Consider the following 21,289-nt stretch of genomic DNA (forward strand, 5'->3'; position numbering starts at 1 on the left):
CGTGTTCCACGAACACGAACTTCTTAATCACAATTACGCATCTTCGCGTTTTAAGAACTCGACATCCATATTCTACCTTCACATTCTCCATTCAAACAATAAGACTGTAGCGCACTCGTGTAAATTGTATGTTCGGTTTGCTTTGGAAGGCTTGAACATTTTTTATTTCTCAAAGATTCTGAAACATGTTGCGATTATTCGAATGCACCTTCATACAGTTCAAGCTCAGATTCATCGTAATAGGTGGTCAGATGGTGAAGTTTTATTAAGAACGTTTTAGCAATAACCCCCACTCTTGTTTTTTTTTTTTTAATCGGAAATCATTAAGAATGGCCCGATCTTATCGAAGGAGGCTGTGGCTAACATGCTTTCCATGGTATATAGATAGTGAGAAGGTCTCAAGAATCGACATTTTTAATGCTTTATTTTTTTTAAGCAAAACTCATCCTTAGTTGGTCCTGAAGTTATGGAGGAGGCTGTTTTATCTTTATTTTGAATGGCTAGAAAAATAATTTAGGTGGAACATCATTAAAAAGAATATTTTAGATCCATAGAAATATAAATAATACACATGAACAAATCATATAGAAAATAAAAAGGAAATAGAAAAAATATGGATAACAAAATGCATTATGGATTAAAAAGTAGTGCGTAATAGACACGATATTTGTTTAAACGAATACTGAAATTATGTTGCACAGAAATGGATACGAATTTCCATATCGATACAGATACGAGATATGACAAATTTAAAATTTATTCAATATAAATATATTTTTTAAATCTTATAAAAATTTATAAATAAAAAAAAATAAAAGTGTCATCTTTCTAAAGAAGTTTAAAATTATTACAATTCTATTAATCATATCGAAAAATTCTTGCATACCTAATATACAACACATCATTTCTTACATATAGTAATCACATTTATATAAAAATGATCCCACATGTCATGTAAATTTAATTAGCTGGATATACAAATTAACTTAAAATATTATTAATATTTTAGGTAATTACGAATTAAATAGCAGTTTTTTCAAAGTTAAGACCTAGATAATCGTGTTCCCCTTTTCACTTCAATTCCATCTAAAATCGAGAAATTAGGCCTAAATTTTAGGGTGTGATTTTGAGGTGAAAAATAAAAAATAATGGATGTAATTTTATTTTGAAAATAATAGAGGAATAAATTGTAATTGGGTTTTGAAATATATTTTCACCACAGAAAAAACTTAAAACGAATTGAGGATTAGAAAAAAATGAAAATCTATATATGAGAAAGAGAAATTTTCAAAAAAATAGAAGAGGGAGATCATCATTTTCTGGCTTTTAATGGCAATACAATTAATTGTCATATGGAGTACAAAATTCAAAGAAGCCATTGAAGAAATAGAAGAAGAAAGAAACGCTTTGTTTTTAAAAGACCAATTGCACAACAAATTCAAAGAAAAAACGATTTTACTTGTGAAATACACTACTACTACAGTACTCCCAATTGAATATTGTTTGTTTTTCAGTATTTCTATTATTCAGCTAATTAATATATCCAGCTAATTAATTTTACATGGCATATGGGGCCCATTTATACAAATGTCAAGTTTTGAATAGCATATGTAAAAAATTTAATGTAACATACGATACACACGAATCATCAAAATAACGTTTAAGAATAAAATGACTTAAAAAAAAGTTAAGAATAGAAAAGAACTACTCACAAAAAAGCAAATAGTGTCATCCCATTAACTATTCCACGATAACTGTAAAGCTGATATTTTTAAAATAAGAAAAGTCATTTGAGAAACAATGAGTAAACCTTGCACTGCCACGCAACCGCCATTGGAAGTCCCACAAACGGACCGATTCACCATTGAAGAGTTTAGGAGAATTAAAAATTAATCCACGGAGATACAAAATGATTGATCAGTTAACTCGTTTCAAGACATAGATACACAAAAATCCAATAATTCTTTGCCCATAAACATTTGAAGATTGGAAGCCTTTTAAACACGATCACACACAATAAATCAAGCCCTTCAATGACTTCTAAATTTGACATTATGACATAACATCAACAGTCATGAACAAAAAGATGATTTACCGAATTATTTAGCAATTGAATCGAATTACATGTTAAATTTCGTTTCCTTCAACTAGAAACGTTTCTCTTGACGTTTCTGACATAGTCAAAATCGTTTATGAATGTGTTGAACGTTTCCGATTCTTCCATATTGATTTCGACATGTAAAGAGCGTTTTCGTGCAACATACATAATGTCTCGTTTAAAAAATAGTACAAAAATAAATAAATGATAATTGATCCATCTTGTCAATGGAGCAGGCAGAACCTATTAGACATATGGTATATCTCACATCGATCATTTTTCAAAATGTGAATTGGTTTATATACCAATCGAAAACCCACTATTCTTGAGCTTAAGCTCCTGGATAAAGTCCGTGGACCTTCAAGATGGTATCATAGCCCATTGAATAACGTCAAAAAATTTGGACTTTGTATGTGCTCCATTAATCGTCATATCTCATATCGACCATTCACCAAAATATTAGACATATGAAAGTGTGAATTGATTTATATACCAATCGAGAACTGAATCGGATAGTGTACTTTTTGCTGTATGAAAGATCCTTTTTTTTTAATGATGTTCGACCTAAAAGATCAAACGACAATTATAAGAATTCTAAAAGAATCAACCTTAAAATATACACTAAATGCTATAAAGCAATAATGGAATGTACCTTTCACCACCTTGGCAAAATATCTAAAAGCTCCTCTACGATCATGTTGATATCCGGATGCTCGATTGGGTTATGGCTGGTGCAGTACAAAGCAAGGTTCGCAAAGGCATGAAGGGACAACTCAAGCCATGGGTTTGCTTCCAGCTGAACAAGCATGCGCATGAGGTAACCCTGCTCGACAACCGTAGAAAACCAGAGCCTCAGTGGGTGGTCCTGGACATGATTTCAAAGAGGATCATCCCAAGTCAATAAACATTCTTTTGCGAGGTGGGAGCAGCTGACCATCAAAACAGTAATTAATATCGAGTCATCAAATGAAGTATTATGACCAACCTATTAGCATGATGTAAAAATACTATTGACATGATGAGGCTCTAGATTTATGAAAATACTATGACCAACCTGTTGGGATAAAGTAAGAGTACAGTAGTTTATGAAAGTACTATGAACATCAATATTGGCATGAATATAGAAACTACAGAGGCAATTCACATAATACTATCATCACCAACTTATTGGCATTATGTAAGAGTACGGTAGTTTAATATTGGCATTGGCATGAAGACAAAAACTATGGAGGCCTGTTTTATAGGAGTATATCTTCAAAAGAAAACTAATATAGGAGTATATACTTTTATCTCTTGCATTGCCAGCATTTGCCTGTTAAACTAAGGAAGCTGTGGTTTGTTGGCTAGTTTAGGAATATTCGGGTTGGGCTTGTTTCCCCACAAGGCCCAAGATTTATGAAGCTAAATGCCTGCTTTCAAGATCTTAAAGAGTCAGACTACAGTCGATCGATGCTTTCATTAAATCGGAGAATGTTGTAGAGTGTCGTTATCCAATTTTCTAATGAACTTACATGCATTTCTCCGTATGGTATACGAGTTACGTGTCTTTTCATTCTTTAAATAGTTGTAATTTTGACTAATTAAACTAATTCTAGTAAAAAATATAACCGTTTAAAACATAAAAAGATATCTAAAGGTAGCAGAGAAATGCATCCAAATTTTTTCCGTCTTTACTATGTTGTTTTCTATTTATGAGAGAGTGAGAAATAAGAACGATATTGTAAATTTTGAAAATGATGTATATAATTTTTATTTTTGTAAGCAAGTGCCATTTACCTTTTCTTTTTTAGGTTAAAGTGCCATAGACTTCTACATAACACTTATAATTTTCCATCAGCTTTTTATTTATAGATACATTAAAAAAACATTTAATCTTTTATTTTATTTTTAATCTCCCCAATATCGTGAGAGTAGACAGCATATAGAAAGCGATAAGAAACTGGACTTAGAGCAAACAATTATTTCCTTTATGTAAAGATAACACCGGTAATTAGCACAAACATCATTTGGCTACATGCCCAATGACAGATCTAATGATAGCTGGTTACCAAAAGGCCACTACTTTTTAAATATAAAAATTATTAATTAAACCAATTAACCGAAACTTTCATCATAATTTTAATATCCAAAAAAATTGATTAAAGGAGAGGGAAAAAAAAGCTTCGACATTACTTTTCCTCTTTTGAATTAGTTCCTCACTTCACGTTTCAATTTCAAATCACCATCATTTCTTGGCTTCTTTCTTCAAACCCTAATTTATCAAATTGAAGAAGCAGAAATGTCAATTAGAGGTAGCAGATCAGAGAAAGTGAAGAGAATCTTCCAACAATTCGACGCCAACTGTGACGGTTGTCTCAATAGAGATGAAATGGCGGCATTGGTCGTCGCCGTAAACCCCAGGGTCAAATTCAGTGACGAACAAATCAATGCTATCCTCGACGAAGTGTTTCGGACTTATAGTGAGTTCATCGACGGTGAAAAGGGTTTAACCTACGATGGTTTGCTCCGTACATATGACGACGGTGCCGGCGACGTGGACAGGGACTTTGATGCATTGGGGCTGGAGCTTAACTTGGAAGAGGGAAAGGGATTTTCGGTCCAATCAGAAGCTTCTTCGTCGTCAATTGTCGACGAGAGAACTATGGATACGCAAAAGAAGCAACGGACGGCAGCTTGGGCCGTCTCTCCGAATCACGGGATAGTGTTCGATGACACGTGGAAGATTGTGGATGATTTGGAGGTTTTGATCAAGAGGTTGAAGGCGAAGCAATCAAAAGACGGGAAATTGAGAGGAGACAACAACAATTTCGACATGTATTCAGACGCTGGGTGGTCAAGGGAACTGGGTCCGTCTACAGAGTTGTCGGAGAAGAGAGTGTTTTGGGACGAATCGAGTCACGATTATGCTGCTTTTGTGAGAGAATTAGGAGTCTTGAGAAGCAGGGCAGATGGAGCAAGGTCAAGAGAAGAAGCATTTGATGGGCATATGGCAATCGGAAGGGTTCTCTATGAGCATCAATTGTTTAAAGAAGCTTTGGTCAGCTTTAAGAGAGCTTGCGAATTGCAGCCTGTGGATGTGAGGCCTCATTTTAGAGCTGGCAATTGTAGCTATGCTCTTGGAAAGTATAAAGATGCTAAAGATGAGTTTTTGCTGGCTCTTGAATCTGCCGAGGCAGCCGGACATCAGTGGTCCTATTTGCTTCCCCAAATTTATGTCAACCTCGGCATTGCTTTGGAAGGTGAGGGGATGATTTTAAGTGCTTGTGAGTATTATAGAGAAGCTGCTATTCTTTGTCCTACTCATTTTAGAGCTTTGAAACTTTTGGGTAGTGCATTGTTTGGCGTTGGGGAGTATAGAGCTGCTGTTAAGGCTTTGGAAGAGGCTATTTTCATGAAACCTGACTATGCTGATGCACACTGTGATTTGGCATCATCTTTACATGGCATGGGCGAGGATGAGAGGGCAATTGAGGTGTTTCAAAAAGCTATTGATTTGAAACCTGGTCATGTGGATGCGTTGTACAATTTGGGTGGTCTTTATATGGACCTAGGAAGGTTTCAGAGAGCTTCTGAGATGTATACCAGGGTTTTAGCTGTTTGGCCGAACCATTGGCGTGCACAGCTCAATAAGGCTGTGTCATTATTAGGGGCCGGGAAACAGAGGAGGCTAAAAAAGCTTTAAAGGAAGCATTAAAAATGACGAACAGGGTTGAATTGCACGATGCGATATCACATTTGAAGCACTTGCAGAAAAAGAAGGGGAAGGGTAATGGAGGTGCCAATGGGGAAGGGGCTTTTATAAATGTAGAACCCACAAAATTCAAGACTCTGGGTGATAAAACGACATTGAGGCAGGACTTAGCTGTTGCTCTTCAAATTAGGGCTTTTCAGAGGATTACCAGGTTGGGTCGTTGCGATGTGGAGCTTTTGAAGAAAGAAATGAGTGATAATGATGTGCCGGTGTCATATTCTGGCGGCGGTGTTCCACAAAAATCCATTCGCAAGCCTAACTTGGAAGAAATTTTGTCGAGGTTGCTTAATTTCCTAAAGCCTGAAACTTTCCAGGGAGCAGTCAAGGCCATAAATGAGAAAATCCTTTCAGTTCTGGATGAAGCAGGCTTGGGTAGGGTAGATTTGGGATTATTTTTGGCTGTTCTTGCTCCCATGTGCAGTGGGTCTCCTTATAAACGAAAACGTATTGCATTTGATGCACTCTTGTGGCGTCCCGTAAACGAAGCTGGCAGTTCTCGGATTAGAAAATCTGATGCTGTAGGTTACATAAAGTTGTTGAGGGCAATCTATATCCCTTCTCAAGGGATTAGTGAAATGTTGGAAGTCCATGGGGAAAGCGATGCTACACTTGTTTCTTTCAACGAGTTTCTTGTGATGTTCGATGATAGTGATTGGGGTTTCGGAGTAATGTCGACTCTTTTGAAGCTTGAAGCTAGTGACAGAAATCGACACGGAAAGCATGTTTGCTCGGTCTGTCGGTACCCAATTATTGGGTCCCGCTTCAAGGAGATGAAATCTCATTTCAGTTTATGTAATCAATGTTACAGTGAAGGTAAGGTGCCTCCTTTTAAACAAGATGAATATAAATTTAAAGAGTATGGAAGAGATGGAGAAGCCATAAAAGATAAGTGTGTGTGCTTTAATTTGCCTTCAGACTCATAACGAGCTTGTTTCGGGTTTTCCTTTTGTATTATCATCACTCTGTTGTTATTTAGTTGTTCAGTGTGGGATGCATAGCTCTCGGTTCCGTTGTATAATAACCTACCTGTCTGTCTGTCTGTCTGAAAGTGTTAGAGCTATCATAGGGAATTCTTTCTTCTTTTCAAAAGATTGTGTGAATTAGCTCCAATTGGTTCTTATCCTTGTGTATAACAGTTCTATTGTTCGAAATGATAAGTGTATGTCCTGTCTCTATTGGGAGTTCATTGCTTGCGGTTAAAGTTTCCATCAGTTCTTGAATGAAGTTGGCTTGTTTAACACTCGAACAATAAATGCAAAACTTCTACTTTTTTGAGCTTCTCCACCCTCATTTTTTTTAATTAAAAAGTTATTTCGTAAGACCTTTTGTTCAACCACCAGAATGCTTCAAATTCAATGGTATGACCTGGCCACGATAATCATGCCCACAACTTCTTGTATTTTGCCTAATCTTCCATTTAAGCATGAAATAAACTATACCACATAAATCTAACCTCAAATCTGGACAACCATTATCATATTGGATTTCCTGTGGAAGACGTTTTTTCTTTTGAGGTGGGGCTGATTATATTTTATTAATTAATGGGAAAAAATTGGTCCTGCTGTTGCCGGATTCTAGCTGTTATTTTGCGATGAACTACAATTTAAATTGTGAAAGAATACATGAGCTGGAGATTAGCTGACTATATATCTTTTTCCCTGACATCCATTAGAATCATCTTCACAATCCTACACCCAATTTTTCTACAATAAATAAAAGATCTTGTTGAAATCTTAAATAATACTCCATTTGAGATTGTATGCTTGATCAATCAATGTAAACCAGAGAGAAGCTCATATATTTGAAGTTATTGGTTCGTAAGGATGATAGTACATAGTTGACACTCAACCAGTCTAGACCAGATGTGACCAGGAAGGAATGGATTCATGTGGGATTATTACACAGAATACGGATGCTACATTGCTACCTGAACTTTCCCAACAACTACGAACTGCTACCTCAACTATCATCTTTTACATTTCACTTGAACTTTTCTAACATTCAGCCGTGTAAAACTGTATATCTCGCCTTAAATTTACTTGAATTACGAACAAAATTTTCGCCTCAAATTTACTTTACATTACGAACAAAATTTTCGAATAGCATCGATAAACAACAATAAATTAGTACAGAGTTATGATGTACTACAGTAATTTATTAATGCCTTAAATCTCATTGTTTCTTTCCCATATATACTAAAATGAAATCCACACTTAATATTCAAAACTCAAAAGACATGAAAAATTATGAAAGCTGATGCGTTCCACGAGTGTAACTGCTCCTTTTTCTTCAAATATAGCTCCATAACATCTCAGTGATAAACAAAAAAAGCTATATGGGGTGACAAAACTTGTTTTACACACATCTCGCATCGAAATTTTACCTGTTGAAGAAGATTAATGAAGTTTTTTTATCAGGTCCCGTTGGTTTCATGACAATGCAGCAAATTCTCATTTCCTAGTAATGCAAGGAAATCGGTCAGAGAGAATAGATGAATACTTACATTATACGAATGGACGATGGAGCAGATAAAGCAGCAGCTCTTTGAGCACGTTGGGCTTCATGATGATAAAGCCCCTTCATTTCTTTCTTCATCTTACGTGCTTCTCGCCGTTCCTCCTTTATTGCAGCCTGCATGTAACAGTAGCATTGTTAACCAAAACTAGTTATACATACCAAACACTTGACTTGCAAGTAAAGTTTTATGCCTAAAGAGATCCATAATCGGCGTATACCTTTCTTTCTTTCTTCTCCTCCTTTGTTTCCTGACCATGTTGCCTCGTCCTCTGTGGTTGAGCTTTCACTTCACTTGTGGTCTGCACCTTTTCTTTAATGGCTGTCTTACTGCGGGGCAAAAAGTCTAGAGGAAGCTTCTCTTTTCCTCCAAGTGATATCACTTGACTGGTAGAAGTCAGCGCCCTAGAGACAGTGTCAGCCAACTTCTTTTTTCTAGACATGTCTGGAGCTCCAATTCTTCCAGGATGGTTATCGAGATTTGAGTATGTAGACACGATTGTATCACAATCCCACTGTTCTGACTCATCGCTACTTTCCTCTGCGATGATCACTTGTTCATCTTCACTTTCATTTTCATACTTTTTACCATATTCTGAAGTACGGTGGAGGATATCATCTGGTGGAAGCTCATATTTGTCCCCAAGTTCTAGATCATCCTTCTCATTGCCAAGAATCTTAAACTTTTCTCTTATAGATTCTTCTTCTTCCACTGCTAGACAACCGTTATAACCATCATCACCGTTATAACTATCATCATCGTTATAACCATCATCATCGTCGGTGGCATATTCTTGTTGTACAAGCTGGACAAAAGAAGGAATAAGAATATGTCAAACAAGAGCATAATCACTATTAAAAATGCAGAATAGGCTTGAAAATTGACAAGATAAGTTACGAATACACATTTTAAGAACTGATGCAACAGCACCAAAGTAAGGCAGATAAGTAAAATATATGGTAGATAAATCCTTTAGCCATGTCAAGCGCTCAAAAGTGGCAAACAAACCCAGATAAAGAATGCTAATAATTGTGTCGGTGGTAGAACGGTCCTTGTCGTCCTCTCCCACACGAAATACTACTCATGCAATGAAAGTAGTAGGGACAAATAGAAAAAGACTCACTATATCAAATTGCTCATCCAGAAGATTGCGGTCACGAGATTTCTCATCAACAGAGTAATCTTTTGCCTTCACAAGTTGATTGTCAAAAGCCACAAATTCATTGATCACTCTATTGGTCACTTCGGAATCCTCCTCCAAAATTTCCCCTTCTCCAGGAAGGTTTGCTCTCACGACAAAATCCTCCTCCAAATCTTCATCATCAGAGGCAAACTGTGACAAATCACTGTCATCCAACAAGGCAGATACATCAGGATCAATAGCTTTCTGAGGCCTCACGTTGACACTCTTAGAAGCTACATCGTAAATTCTACTGTCACCGGAATCCCCTTCATCCGCTGGCTTTATCTGCACTTTCGTAGCATCATATGCCTAACAAAAAAAAGAAAACGCCACATTTATTTATCAGTTAATTCAGCTCCACTATAGCTAGACATATAAACTCATCAAAATGGATACAAATCAAGCTAACAGTGAGAAATTAACCTTAACATCACGCGGTACCAGATCAAGCCTCGTCCTAGGATTCTCATAATAAGCAGAACCACCACCAGCGTTCCTAATTTCTCTCATGTGAGTCAAATAGTTATACCCATCGTCAGGAAAACCCAGTACCAATATCTCCCTCCTAACATGGTCCGGCAATGGAGGTTTAGCAGCGCCACTGCAAAATTCACGCCCGAAACCCCCGCCAACGTCCTCTTCCTCAGGAGCATCGGCGAATATCGAATTGGGATCTTCTTCGTGGTCTTCCTCCTCCTCGTCATTTAAGGAGAAGGGATTGTTATCTACACGAACGAAGACACGGTCATTGGCGCCGTCGGATGTTTCAGTGTAATTAGGATCGGAGGAATCGCGAGCAAACAAGTGGAAGGTGGCGGATTTCTTCTTGTCGATGAATTTCTTCTTCCCCATTTTTTGAGTTTGCTTTCAGTCGAAGGAAGAGTACTAGACTGCTTGCTTGAGGTTTTATCGTAAACCCTAGAACAAGAGGTCTAAATCCACGCCATTTTGATATAAATCCACGATATTTATACCTTTTTTGCCCAACTCAGAGGACCTTTTACGTCAATAAAAAACTAAGAGGGGATAATGAACTAAACTTTGTGACTTGAGGGACCAAATACATAGTTTATGTTTGGCTTTGATTATGCGACACGTGTATATGTCCCTAAACAAAGAAGTCCGTATCGATTCCAATCCCTAGCTAAGAAGCAATCTTTCGTTTGGCTCGAGAAATTCTCTTTTTCTCAAGCTCTGAGCTAAAGAAGAAAAAGAAACCCAGACTCTGTGTAGAGCTCCTCTCTTTCAGGTGAATCCTCGTCGCAGTTCAATTTATCTACACCTGTTAGTGGTTGCTATCGTTGTTATTTCTGATTTTAGATCCAGTTGACGACTTGCGCTTTTGTCCGGTTCAGAGTTTATTCGACTCTGAGCTTGGGATTTACGATTCATCACTACATCAAAGAAGCTGAGCTTGAGCTTAGCTCGTATGTGCTCTTTGGTTGTGTTGATTGTTGAATGAATTGAATTCTTTAAATTTATCCATTTATTGGTGTTAATTGACTTGATTTGATTATGATATGCTATTATATCGTATTTCTTTCTTTAATTGCATTCTCCTCCTTAATGTACATGTTTTCTTATTTTAGTCAGGAGGAAATCCTACCAAAATTTTCTTTTGTCGACTTAGTTTACGCTCATAAATCTTTTACTGCCCCATAAACCAAGTGTTTGCTGGTTTGACGAAGACTTCTTTGTTTAGTGTTGATTGGTCTTCGCTTTGTTAGGGTGCTGTGGAAAGTACAGGTTATAACCATGAGAGTTGGTGATTTAGCGATCTGCTCTTCAGGTCATTATAAGGGGAATGAGGGGAAACACGCTCAGCCGATCTGTGAATCTGGCCTTAGATAATTGCTTTCTACATGTTAGTTGGGTAGCTTACCTTTTTTTTTTTTTTTTTTTTTGGTATAGTAGCTATCTGAACTAGAGTTTGCTTCCCTGTTAACCTTGAAAAAAATGAATACTTTTTTTTTTATCTTCGTGGCATTATCTCTTATTCGTTTAAGGTTCCACATAGGAAGTCACAATATCATTCAGTGCATTAAATACCATCCAATAAAATAATGACCCAGTTTCTAAACATCTCTAGAAAATATTAACCGTTTACTGAACTGACCTGAGTTGAATTCTGAATCTGACTGTAGGCTCAATCCTGTGAATTTCTTACAATGTCAAATAATTCTTTTTTGGGGAAAAAATGCTCTTCTATTGAGACCGATGGGATTTATGTGTTTACATGGAGGCAATATGTTCCTTGTATGGGTAGACTTATTGCATAGTTGGCGTTTTTGTTTTCGATTACTCGACGTGCTTTGCAAGAGGTGTTTGATTCTCCATGGAGTTTATGTTTCAGTTGATGATATCTTTGTTAGCTTGCGTGGTGTGATTTGGGATGTGGTGACTTGCATGAGTTGTGGACAAAGTATTACTTTAGAGTTGGCTCGGTGCTTCTGTTTGAAGGCTGAGGTAGTAGTAGTTTAAGGTGGACCAATGGAGATAATTTTGGATGTGTGATTAATGTTGGCAGGGTGCAGAGCTGTGGTAGTGGAGGATTTTTGGGGGAACATTGGTGGTTGAAGTTCTAAATAGGAAGTTTTTGAACATGAGTTCACGCAGCAGGAGCATGAGCCGAAGCCGGAGTAGGAGTCGTAGTCGGAGCAGAAGCCCACATCACAGGCGATCTCAGCGCCATTCCTATCGTGACGGCCCTTATAGGAGAGACACTGTCACACGTCGCGGCTTCAGGTTATCTGGTTTTTGTTGACTTTTCAAGTGTTTTCGAGGTCATTCTATTGCGTCCTTTATAAAAAGAAAAATTAAACTACTTAAGCACCCTGCTCACTTCACGTTTAAAGTAGACACTAGCATAAAGAAATTCATCTGTTTCTTTCCAAGCATCGTGTTACAATGTTTGGCATCCGATTTTTGTTTTTGGTTTCTGTTGCAGTTGTTATTGCAGCTGTTCTCTTTACTACATTTGTTTTTCTTCCAGTTTCTAATTCATTCCTATTGGTGGTTTGGCTTATTCTGTCTGCTACTCTGCTATATTAATATCCTATCTCTTTATCCTTTCTAAAAGCAGTCGTGGTTCTGTTATAACTTATAATCCCGTTTCATCTTTACGATTGTTTCGGAGTTGTCTGTAGACCTACTTATGGTTTTATATTCATGTGAGTTTATGCATTGTGCAAGTATAGAGCTGAGTTTGGGGTTTTGGTGCACAATTAGTTCTATCCTGCTACGTGTGTTTTGTTGACGAGCAATGTATAGCGATATGGTACATGTAAGCTACTTCTGCAGTGATGAATGGTTCAAAGAGTGTAGGAGGGTGTCAAATTATACTTTCGAAGTTTAATTTATGTTTCGTTTAAAAATTCATATTTGCTTTGCACCCTGATTTTGTGTGGAAAATGTCTCTAGCCAAAGCGGCAACTTGTGCAACAACTGCAGGCGGCCTGGTCATTTTGCAAGGGAGTGCCCTTACGCTGCTGTTTGCAACAACTGTGGACTCCCTGGGTAAAATATCTTTCCCTGTTGCCATCATAAAACTTTTGGGATAATACTTGATGTCCATCTTTTCCATCATAAAACTTTTGTGATAATATGTGAATTTAATTTTCAGGCACATTGCTTCAGAATGTAACACAGAGGCACGTTGTTGGAACTGCCGAGAGCCTGGACATGTAGCCAGCAACTGTACCAAAGAGGGTTTGTGCCATACTTGTGGTAAGGCTGGGCATCGGGCCAAAGATTGCCCAAATCCTGAGCCATCTAGCGACACAAGGCTATGCAACAACTGCTATAAGCCAGGCCATCTAGCCGCCAACTGCATGAACGATAAAGCATGCAAGAATTGCCGGAAAACAGGCCACATAGCTCGTGATTGTCAGAACGATCCTGTCTGCAACTTATGCAACATAGGAGGGCACTTGGCTAGGCAATGCCCTAAAGGCGGCGATACTCATCATTTTGCTGATAGAGGTAGACCCCACCACATTGGATACCGTGACGACCCGCTGCCGCCGCCTTCACGCATGTTCCGTGATGTTATCTGTCGTAGCTGCAACCAGGTTGGCCACATGAGTAGGGACTGTATGGGAGGAGCCATGCTCATCTGCCACAACTGTGGGGGGCGCGGCCACATGGCTTTCGAATGTCCATCCGGGAGATTACCTGAGCGTGGTTTCCGCCGTTATTGATTTGTTTTGAAATTTAATAGTTCAAGTCTTTTAGACAATGGCATTAGACTCTCTTTGTTTTTGAAAAATAGAATTGTTTATTTCTGCCCTTGGAAACAGTTGAATTTCTGTTTGACTTCGTGGTGTTGGATGGTTTTTATGTTTAGGATAACAGCTTGTATGAGAACAATTTGCTCCTTTATGATATGTTTCCTTGTGCACTTGCTCTCTGTTAACCTTTATTTGGCCTCTAAATTATACATCAGTTTTTTAGCAAACAAATAACAATATTGAAAGCTATCTAAATTGGCCAGTCTCAATTTGCTCCTTTATGATATCTTTCCTAATGTCTACCATCATTTTTTTTTACTACATTACAATTGTGCGAATTATACAACTCGAGTCTCACCTCACGGATGAAAAGGGGATGCTCACCAATTGGTCCTGTTGTGCGCCGTTTTCCTGATGTTTAGCCAAGGAAAACCATGTAAAACTACAAAGTTCAACTCTGTTGCATTCTAGCCTGTAAATTTTAATTCCTAATTCGCAGATCTTCTCTAGCAAGTCAATAAACTTCCTTTTCCAGTAACTCTAAAACAGAAAATTATATAGTATATTGGACAAAAGATTTATTATAACATTCAAATTAGATAATTTAAAATATAATATTTATTTTTTGGAGCGATAAAATATATAAAATTTTATATAACATAATTATTATATTAAAACGTTATCACTTTTTTGGTGGACAATAAAAGTATAAATATTTTATACATTATAAATTTTATACATATTTTATAAAGAAAAAAAAAGGACTTCATAATAAAATAGCTATTTTATTTCGTCTAGAGCTTCCAAAATGGTTCAGCCAGCACCAGTGGCGGAATTAAGACCCGAGAGTAGTGGGTTCAATTTCAATGAAAGATCCTAGCATTAAGAGGTCGAAAAAAGTCGCACCGCAAAATTTTCCTAACGAAATCAAACGTAATTCAATTAATAACCAACAAATAACAAATGACCTTTATTATCTAAATAATAACATTTAATGGAGCATGAATCTATGGAAAACTTTTTTTAGACCATAGATTTTATGGAAAACTAGTTGTTCAAGAACTTTATACTTGATTTAAGAAGCTAAATAATTCTAGTTATATATAAATATATAGAATAATTTAGAATTTTAAACATATTTATATGTTGATCCTTAATTATATTATTTTTAATAATTGTTCAATTTAAAATGATATAATATTTTGTGGGGTCAATTTTAAGGACAAATTTAAATTATTTTAAAGTATAAGACCTATTTATTCATTTTTTCAAAAATTATGATATCATATGACACCATATTTTACTACATGACTCCGCCACTAGCCAGCACTGCTTCGTCGAGTCTCTTTAATGAAAAAATTACTTATTTTGTAACTGATTTATAGAATCAGCTACGTCTAGATTTCCTTTCAATGTTTTATTCCAAAAGAGCATCATACTAAGTCTTTTCGTCAACAAGTTCACTAAATTATATTACTTTTTTCCTCTTCTGAATATTTTATTTTGTACAAATTAGTAGACAAAAGAATTCCTAATACGTTATTTTCCCAATTTGTATCATAAAAGCCTCTACTATATATAAATACCCATGCATGCTAGCTATTCTCCACACACTAATTAAAAAGAGCCACAGTACTATGTATATAATTAAGTTTTAGCTCTCAATCATCTCTTCTAAATCATAATCATCTTCCAGGTTTTAATTTAACGATGTGGGATCCTTTTTCCCCGTATTATAACTACTTTGATGCCATTGATGCCTCTCCGGGAGCTAGCATTAACGTCTGCTATATTTGTTTTTGAATTTTCATTCTTGGGATGCAATAATAGAACCACTTTCTATTTGATCATGTGAATGTTAATATTATAATTAAGCTCGCTTTTCTCTGACCCAATAGTTTTAATTGAGCGTAATTAAGGATAAATTTGTATCCTAATTAGAAGACAAACTTTAGGGATTTTTCGAAATTTTAGAAAAAAGTTGTGGTAAAATCTGTTTTTTATTCAGAATTCGCTCAATTTTTAAGAGAAATCATAAAATGTTCATACGAAATCAGGGAAAATATGAAACGACTCTCATTTGATTGTAGAAATACGTATCTAAATTTTTGTATTAGATATCGATAGCGTAAATCGGCTCCAATTTGGCTTATAATGCTAAAAGCCCAATTCATTATCGATGGCCTAACTTTTGGTAAAAAATCGTCGCGAGCGTGTAATATGTTGCGATCGGATTTGTCGAATATCATTACGGGTTTACGAAAAAAATGATAGGTGCTCGAGCAATTTTGAATAAGAAATATAAATGTACACAATTTTATTGGAAGAGAATATAATATTTACGTGGGATCGAAAAATTTTCCTACAAATGTAGCTCTATATACACATGATATTCGTGACAAATGTCCGCGAGATGAACATCGCATTGTCGTCGGATTTATCAAGTTTCGAACCGTTTGCCGTAGATCTAAGCGTAAAATAAACTTTGAGGATTGCTCGGCACTTTAGGAGAAAGTTGCGGGAATGAAGGTGTCGCCGTCGGTGGTCGCCGGATTCCTTTTTTTCTTTTTATATGGCCGAACTTGTTTCGATGAGATAAACGTCATGTCGTTGTCGGATTTTTCAAATTTGAAACCGTTTGGCGTGAGTCTAAGCTTAAAGGTGTGGTCTAATTAGAAGACAAATTTTGAGGACCGTTCGGACCTTGAGGAGAAAGTTGTGGGAATGGTAGTGCCGTTGTCCGTGGTCCCGGGATTTCGGGTTTTATTATATGGCCTGTGTCGTCTTGGTGAGATGAACGTCCTATCGCTGTCGGATTTTTCAAATTTCAAAATGTTTGGCATAGATCTAAGCTTAAAGTTGTCGCCTAATTAGAAGACAAACTTTGAGGGCCGTTCGAAACTTTAGAAGAAAGTTGTGGGAAAATCTGATATTTATTCAAAATTCGCTAAGTTTTTTAAAAAATTCATAAAATATTCATACGAAGTCGGAAAAATATGAAACGACTCTCATTTGATTGTAAAAATGCGTATCTAATATTTGTATTAGATATCGATAGTGTAAATCGGCTCCAATTTGGCTTATAATGCTAAAAGCCCATTTTTTTATCGATGGCCTAATTTTTGGTCAAAAAGCGTCGCGAGCGTGTGTAATATGTTGCGATCGGATTTGTCGAATATCATTAGGGGTTAATGAAAAAAATGATAGGTGCTCGAGCAATTTTAAATAAGAAATATAAATGTACACAATTTTATTGGAAGAAAATATAATATTTACGTGTGATCGAAAAATTTTCCTACAAATGTAGCTCTATATACACATGATATTCGTGACAAATGTCCGCGAGATGAACATCGCGTTGTCGTTGGATTTTTGCAAATTTCGAACCGTTTGTCGTAGATCTAAGCGTAAAATAAACTTTAAGGATTGTTCGGCACTTAAGGAGAAAGTTGCGGGAATGGAGGTGCCGCCGTCGGTGGTGGCCGGATTCTTTTTTTTATATATATGGCCAAACTTGTTTCGACGAGATGAACGTCATGTCATCGTCGGATTTTTCAAATTTAAAACCGTTTGGCACGAGTCTGAGCTTAAAGGAGCGGCCTAATTAGAAGACAAACTTTGAGCACCGTTCGGAACTTGAGGAGAAAGTTGTGGGAATGGTAGTGTCGTTGTTGGTGGTCCCGGGATTTCGGGTTTTATTATATGGTCGGTGTCGTCTCGATGAGATGAACATCCTATAGTTGTCGGATTTTTCAAATTTCAAACCGTTTGGCGTAGATCTAAGGTTAAAGTTGTCGCCTAATTAAAAGACAAACTTTGAGGGCCGTTCGGAACTTTAGGAGAAAGTTGAGGGTAAATCTAATTTTAAAAAAAAATTCGCTCAATTTTTTAAAAAAATCATAAAATATTCATACGAAGTCGAAAAAATATGAAACGACTCTCATTCGATTGTAAAAATGCGTGTCTACATTTTTATATTAGATATCGATATCTTAAATCGGCTCCAATTTGTAGATACGGGGCTTCAAAATTTCGAATTAATTTCGGAGGAGAGAGGGAGATTTGCCACTTGGCAATCCCTGATTCGTTCGGGCTGAATTTAAAGCTGCAGCCCAGTGAGGGTAAAAAGGTAATTTCGTATTAATTCTACGTTTTTGCCCTCAAGCCCATTCTCTCATATTCCAAAAAGCAAGGATAAAAAGGTAGTTTCACATTTTTGGCTGTTTTCGGCCGAAAATGGACGGTTCGATTCGTTCTCGGGCCAATTTCGGCCGAATCCAACGGACGAAAGCGATGAACAGTAGTTTTAATAGTGATATGAGTCTGTTTTTGATTTTCGGCCACCCTCTCTTATATATGTTAGTAACTAATATATATATCCGATCTAAAATCTTCAAATGCTAATGAAATCGTGATCGCTACCATATATATAATTGTCACCCATGCAAATATCGCATACAACCAAAAAACAATTTGAACCACTTATTACAAATAAAACCGGCGGTAACATTGTTCATTAAGATGCTTTCATGCGTTAAATTTAAAGCTTCCCATATACGGATGTTAGAGGTTATATTCATAAACAATGTTGTAAGGTAGAAATTTTCCTTGGATAGGCTTAGAAGATAATGTTTGAACCTCAATAGTACCATTCAATTTCATTCTTTTGCTTCCTCTTTGAACTATACCAAAAACATATGTCGAGTATATATATATATATATTGGTATCGTATACATTAATTTTTGAATTAACATCTAGTTATACGTAGAGATCTTTATTCAAAATATCCTCTACCCTCCATGAGAGCACCAAATCATACAAGCTTTATTGTTTTTTCGTCATTTGTACTGGCTGATTAAAAGGAAAGGGGAAAAAAATCACATCAACATGAAAGAAAACAAATTATCGGAAGAATTACCAAAAATCCAAAAAAGATAAACCTTCCAGTGTACTGGCTGATTAAAAGAAAAGAAAGAAAAGGAAAAGAAAAAATATCTAAAAACAAATTATCGGAACAAAAATTACCAAAAGTAAAAAAGTAAATTTTGAAAAGGAAAACAGAGACTATGCAAATCAAAGAGAAAGTAAGTGGGAGAGCTTGTGGCAGCGGTGGGGCCTCCTGTGATGGGATATGGGCATCCATACATCAGAAACGGACTTGTGTCTAATACATAAGATGCCTAATTTCACTCCAAAAATTAGGTCAATGAGGGATGTTTGCATAAGCCATTATAAAGAAGATCTAGATTTGATAACCTTCCGATGTGAGACTTTCAGAATTTTATCAAAGTTAAATTGGGATCTACATCGTCGGCGATTTAGAGAAGCTTGGTTTTTCTTTTTCTCAGAAAAATTTGGAGGAGGGGTAGAATTTGACCGTTAGATTAGATGTTCGAATTTGGGATCAAGCCAAAACGACATCTTTTCAATGCTACGGCTGAAGCTAATAAAGATGGACCGCATAAAGTCCAATGACTAACAATCACGCGTCACACGTGCAAAACCCAGCCCATTCTTAAAGTCGGAATATAAAGAATAGGCGGGAACATGTTTCTACAAAATTTAGATTTTTGTTTGTTTGACTTGTTGAAATTTTTTATACCAAAATTTAGATTTGGTGTACATAAAAAATTATGAAAATACAACTATTCACATGCTCATACGAAATACAATTCATAAATATGTATGTCTTGAAATTTATTGATCTAGGAGTAATTCATGTCTAAAGAAAATAAAAGGATCGATTACTATAACTACATAAAGTATAAGGAGCAATTCACATCAAGCTTAAGGAACTAAACTGGTTCATGAGCGTGCTGTTAGGATTAATATGAAAAGGGTGGATCATCCTTAATTTCTTTGTATGGTTAAATAATGCTTACAGCTCGCAACCTCAGAGTATCTTGTAATTATTTACATTCGATTCCATACAAGCATTTCTAAAAGCCTCTCTAGTCCCTCCGATAACATTTCAAGGAGCTCGCGATTAAGTTCCTACACTTCGCCATTGTAATGTTCCATTACTTCTATCAACCCTTCTGGCTTATCCGGCCACCGGGAGTAGTCAATACACTGCTGGAAATTGGTTGCATGTTGTTGAGCAGAAACTCGAGCCGATGAGCCTTAAAATCCTTGAATGATTAAAAAAAAAACTGCTTTTTCTGTACGTAAGCCATCGATTCCGTTAGTCGGCCAACTAAGGGCCGGATACAGCTTTTCCAGGAGTAATTTTCTCGATTGAAGGTGTAATCATCAAGGAATATATTTTTCTCTATATATATAATATAGCCTGAAGTTTTCGTATTCCTTTGTGAAGCACCGGTATTAATCCTTCAATGCCGCGAAACAAATCCATTGCCTAATCCTTCTTTCTCATCTCATTGGACGAATTTCCTAGAATAAAGATGGTGGGGAGGATCCTTTGATGATCTTTACCAATTTGAAGGATTCTGCCATAGCTGCAAAATCCACTTCATTTCCCTAGACGATGATGTTATCCTGGCTTCCTCTACGAAGAAAAGAACTACCTGGCCCTAGGCTCTGATTCCAACAGTAATGAGCTTTAAAGTTTCCGATAACGGCGAAAATGATCCATTGCTAAAGAATCATCCAAACATGCTTATGCCCTCTCTAGCATTTCAAGTTTAGGGAAAGAATGAAAACCCGGAAGTTTACTTTTGAGGTATGTCTCGTCCTAGACTTATTAGGACCCGCGTACCGTATTGCATGATTCCGAAATCTATCAGGAATTCAGATAGCAAAATCGTTTACATTAGCCGGAATCCTAAGGACACGTTTGAGTCGTCATGGCATTTTTTTTGGTCCATAAATGTGACAACAGATCGAGCTCGCTACAGCCTAAAATGAGCACAACCTCAAAGCACAAAAATATAAAATCTATGCATTCTAATCAGTAATCACCTAGCTTTCAACGGACATAGTTAAATATCTCATTAACAATTATTTCACTGTTGAAATCAGTGAGATCAAAGACTTTTTCATTCCGAGCACGCCAAACACGGTACACAGTAGCCATAAGAGCTACTCGTCTTCGTCGCACCAGTCTAGCCTACTGTTGCCTAGAGCTCTTCGACAGAAGATGCTGACATGGAACACAGGCTGCATCTGTAAAAAAGAGCTAACAAGTAGCCATACTTCTTTTGTAACATCACAATGATAGAACAAGTGTGCATGCAATAGATTCCTCATCATGTCTACATAGTGGGCAAATAAACCAGTCCCCATTTTAACAACTGCTTTTTACGGAAAGTTTATTTTTTAAGCACATCCACATCACGAAATTATGCTTTGGGATATTTGGCCCAGTCCAAACAGATTCCATATACAATGCTTTGCTCTTTTCCTTCGCAATTGTTGCCAAACATTTGACGCTGAGAATTTACAAGATAACCTTGTAGGCCAAGTAATGTGATCAAGGGCATTGGACAATCGATAATTGGCCCTCAAAAACGTCCAAGCTTGCGCGGTTTCATCCAATGGATCCGGAAAAAC

At 36.7% G+C, this 21,289-nt stretch overlaps 3 protein-coding genes across 3 annotated transcripts; 2 read left to right on the forward strand and 1 right to left on the reverse strand.

The window, feature by feature from the left end:
• Positions 1-4,376: 4,376 nt before the first annotated feature.
• On the forward strand, positions 4,377-6,772 carry LOC139882194 (uncharacterized TPR repeat-containing protein At1g05150-like). The gene is given in 2 exon segments (XM_071866557.1): positions 4,377-5,751; positions 5,754-6,772. Coding segments are annotated over 2 exon segments (2,394 nt in total).
• A 1,576-nt stretch (positions 6,773-8,348) lies between these two features.
• Positions 8,349-10,399, reverse strand: LOC139882195 (uncharacterized). Its single transcript, XM_071866558.1, has 4 exons — positions 9,971-10,399; positions 9,488-9,856; positions 8,585-9,169; positions 8,349-8,480 (listed from the first exon to the last, which is right to left on the reverse strand). The coding sequence occupies exons 1-4, from the start codon at positions 10,397-10,399 to the stop codon at positions 8,349-8,351; spliced, it is 1,515 nt and encodes a 504-aa protein (XP_071722659.1).
• A 1,750-nt stretch (positions 10,400-12,149) lies between these two features.
• LOC139882198 (uncharacterized) lies at positions 12,150-13,746 on the forward strand. Its single transcript, XM_071866562.1, has 3 exons — positions 12,150-12,292; positions 12,968-13,063; positions 13,170-13,746. Exons 1-3 carry the CDS (start codon positions 12,150-12,152, stop codon positions 13,744-13,746), a joined length of 816 nt encoding a protein of 271 aa, XP_071722663.1.
• Positions 13,747-21,289: the final 7,543 nt, after the last annotated feature.

This window comes from Rutidosis leptorrhynchoides, unplaced genomic scaffold (genome assembly GCF_046630445.1).
Source record: "Rutidosis leptorrhynchoides isolate AG116_Rl617_1_P2 unplaced genomic scaffold, CSIRO_AGI_Rlap_v1 contig241, whole genome shotgun sequence".
In the NCBI taxonomy this organism is placed as follows: Eukaryota; Viridiplantae; Streptophyta; class Magnoliopsida; order Asterales; family Asteraceae; genus Rutidosis; species Rutidosis leptorrhynchoides.

Bases quoted from the DNA above. Each gene is read 5' to 3' on its own strand.
- LOC139882195 (XM_071866558.1), bottom strand. From the start codon at position 10,399: ATGGGGAAGAAGAAATTCATCGACAAGAAGAAATCCGCCACCTTCCAC. The intron at 9,857-9,970 runs GTTAATTTCTCA...TTTTTTTGTTAG, and splicing joins TGGTACCGCGTGATGTTAAG to GCATATGATGCTACGAAAGT. The intron at 9,170-9,487 runs GTGAGTCTTTTT...TCTTTTGTCCAG, and splicing joins TGGATGAGCAATTTGATATA to CTTGTACAACAAGAATATGC.
- LOC139882198 (XM_071866562.1), top strand. From the start codon at position 12,150: ATGAGTTCACGCAGCAGGAGCATGAGCCGAAGCCGGAGTAGGAGTCGT. The intron at 12,293-12,967 runs GTTATCTGGTTT...AAATGTCTCTAG, and splicing joins GTCACACGTCGCGGCTTCAG to CCAAAGCGGCAACTTGTGCA. The intron at 13,064-13,169 runs GTAAAATATCTT...TTTAATTTTCAG, and splicing joins AACAACTGTGGACTCCCTGG to GCACATTGCTTCAGAATGTA.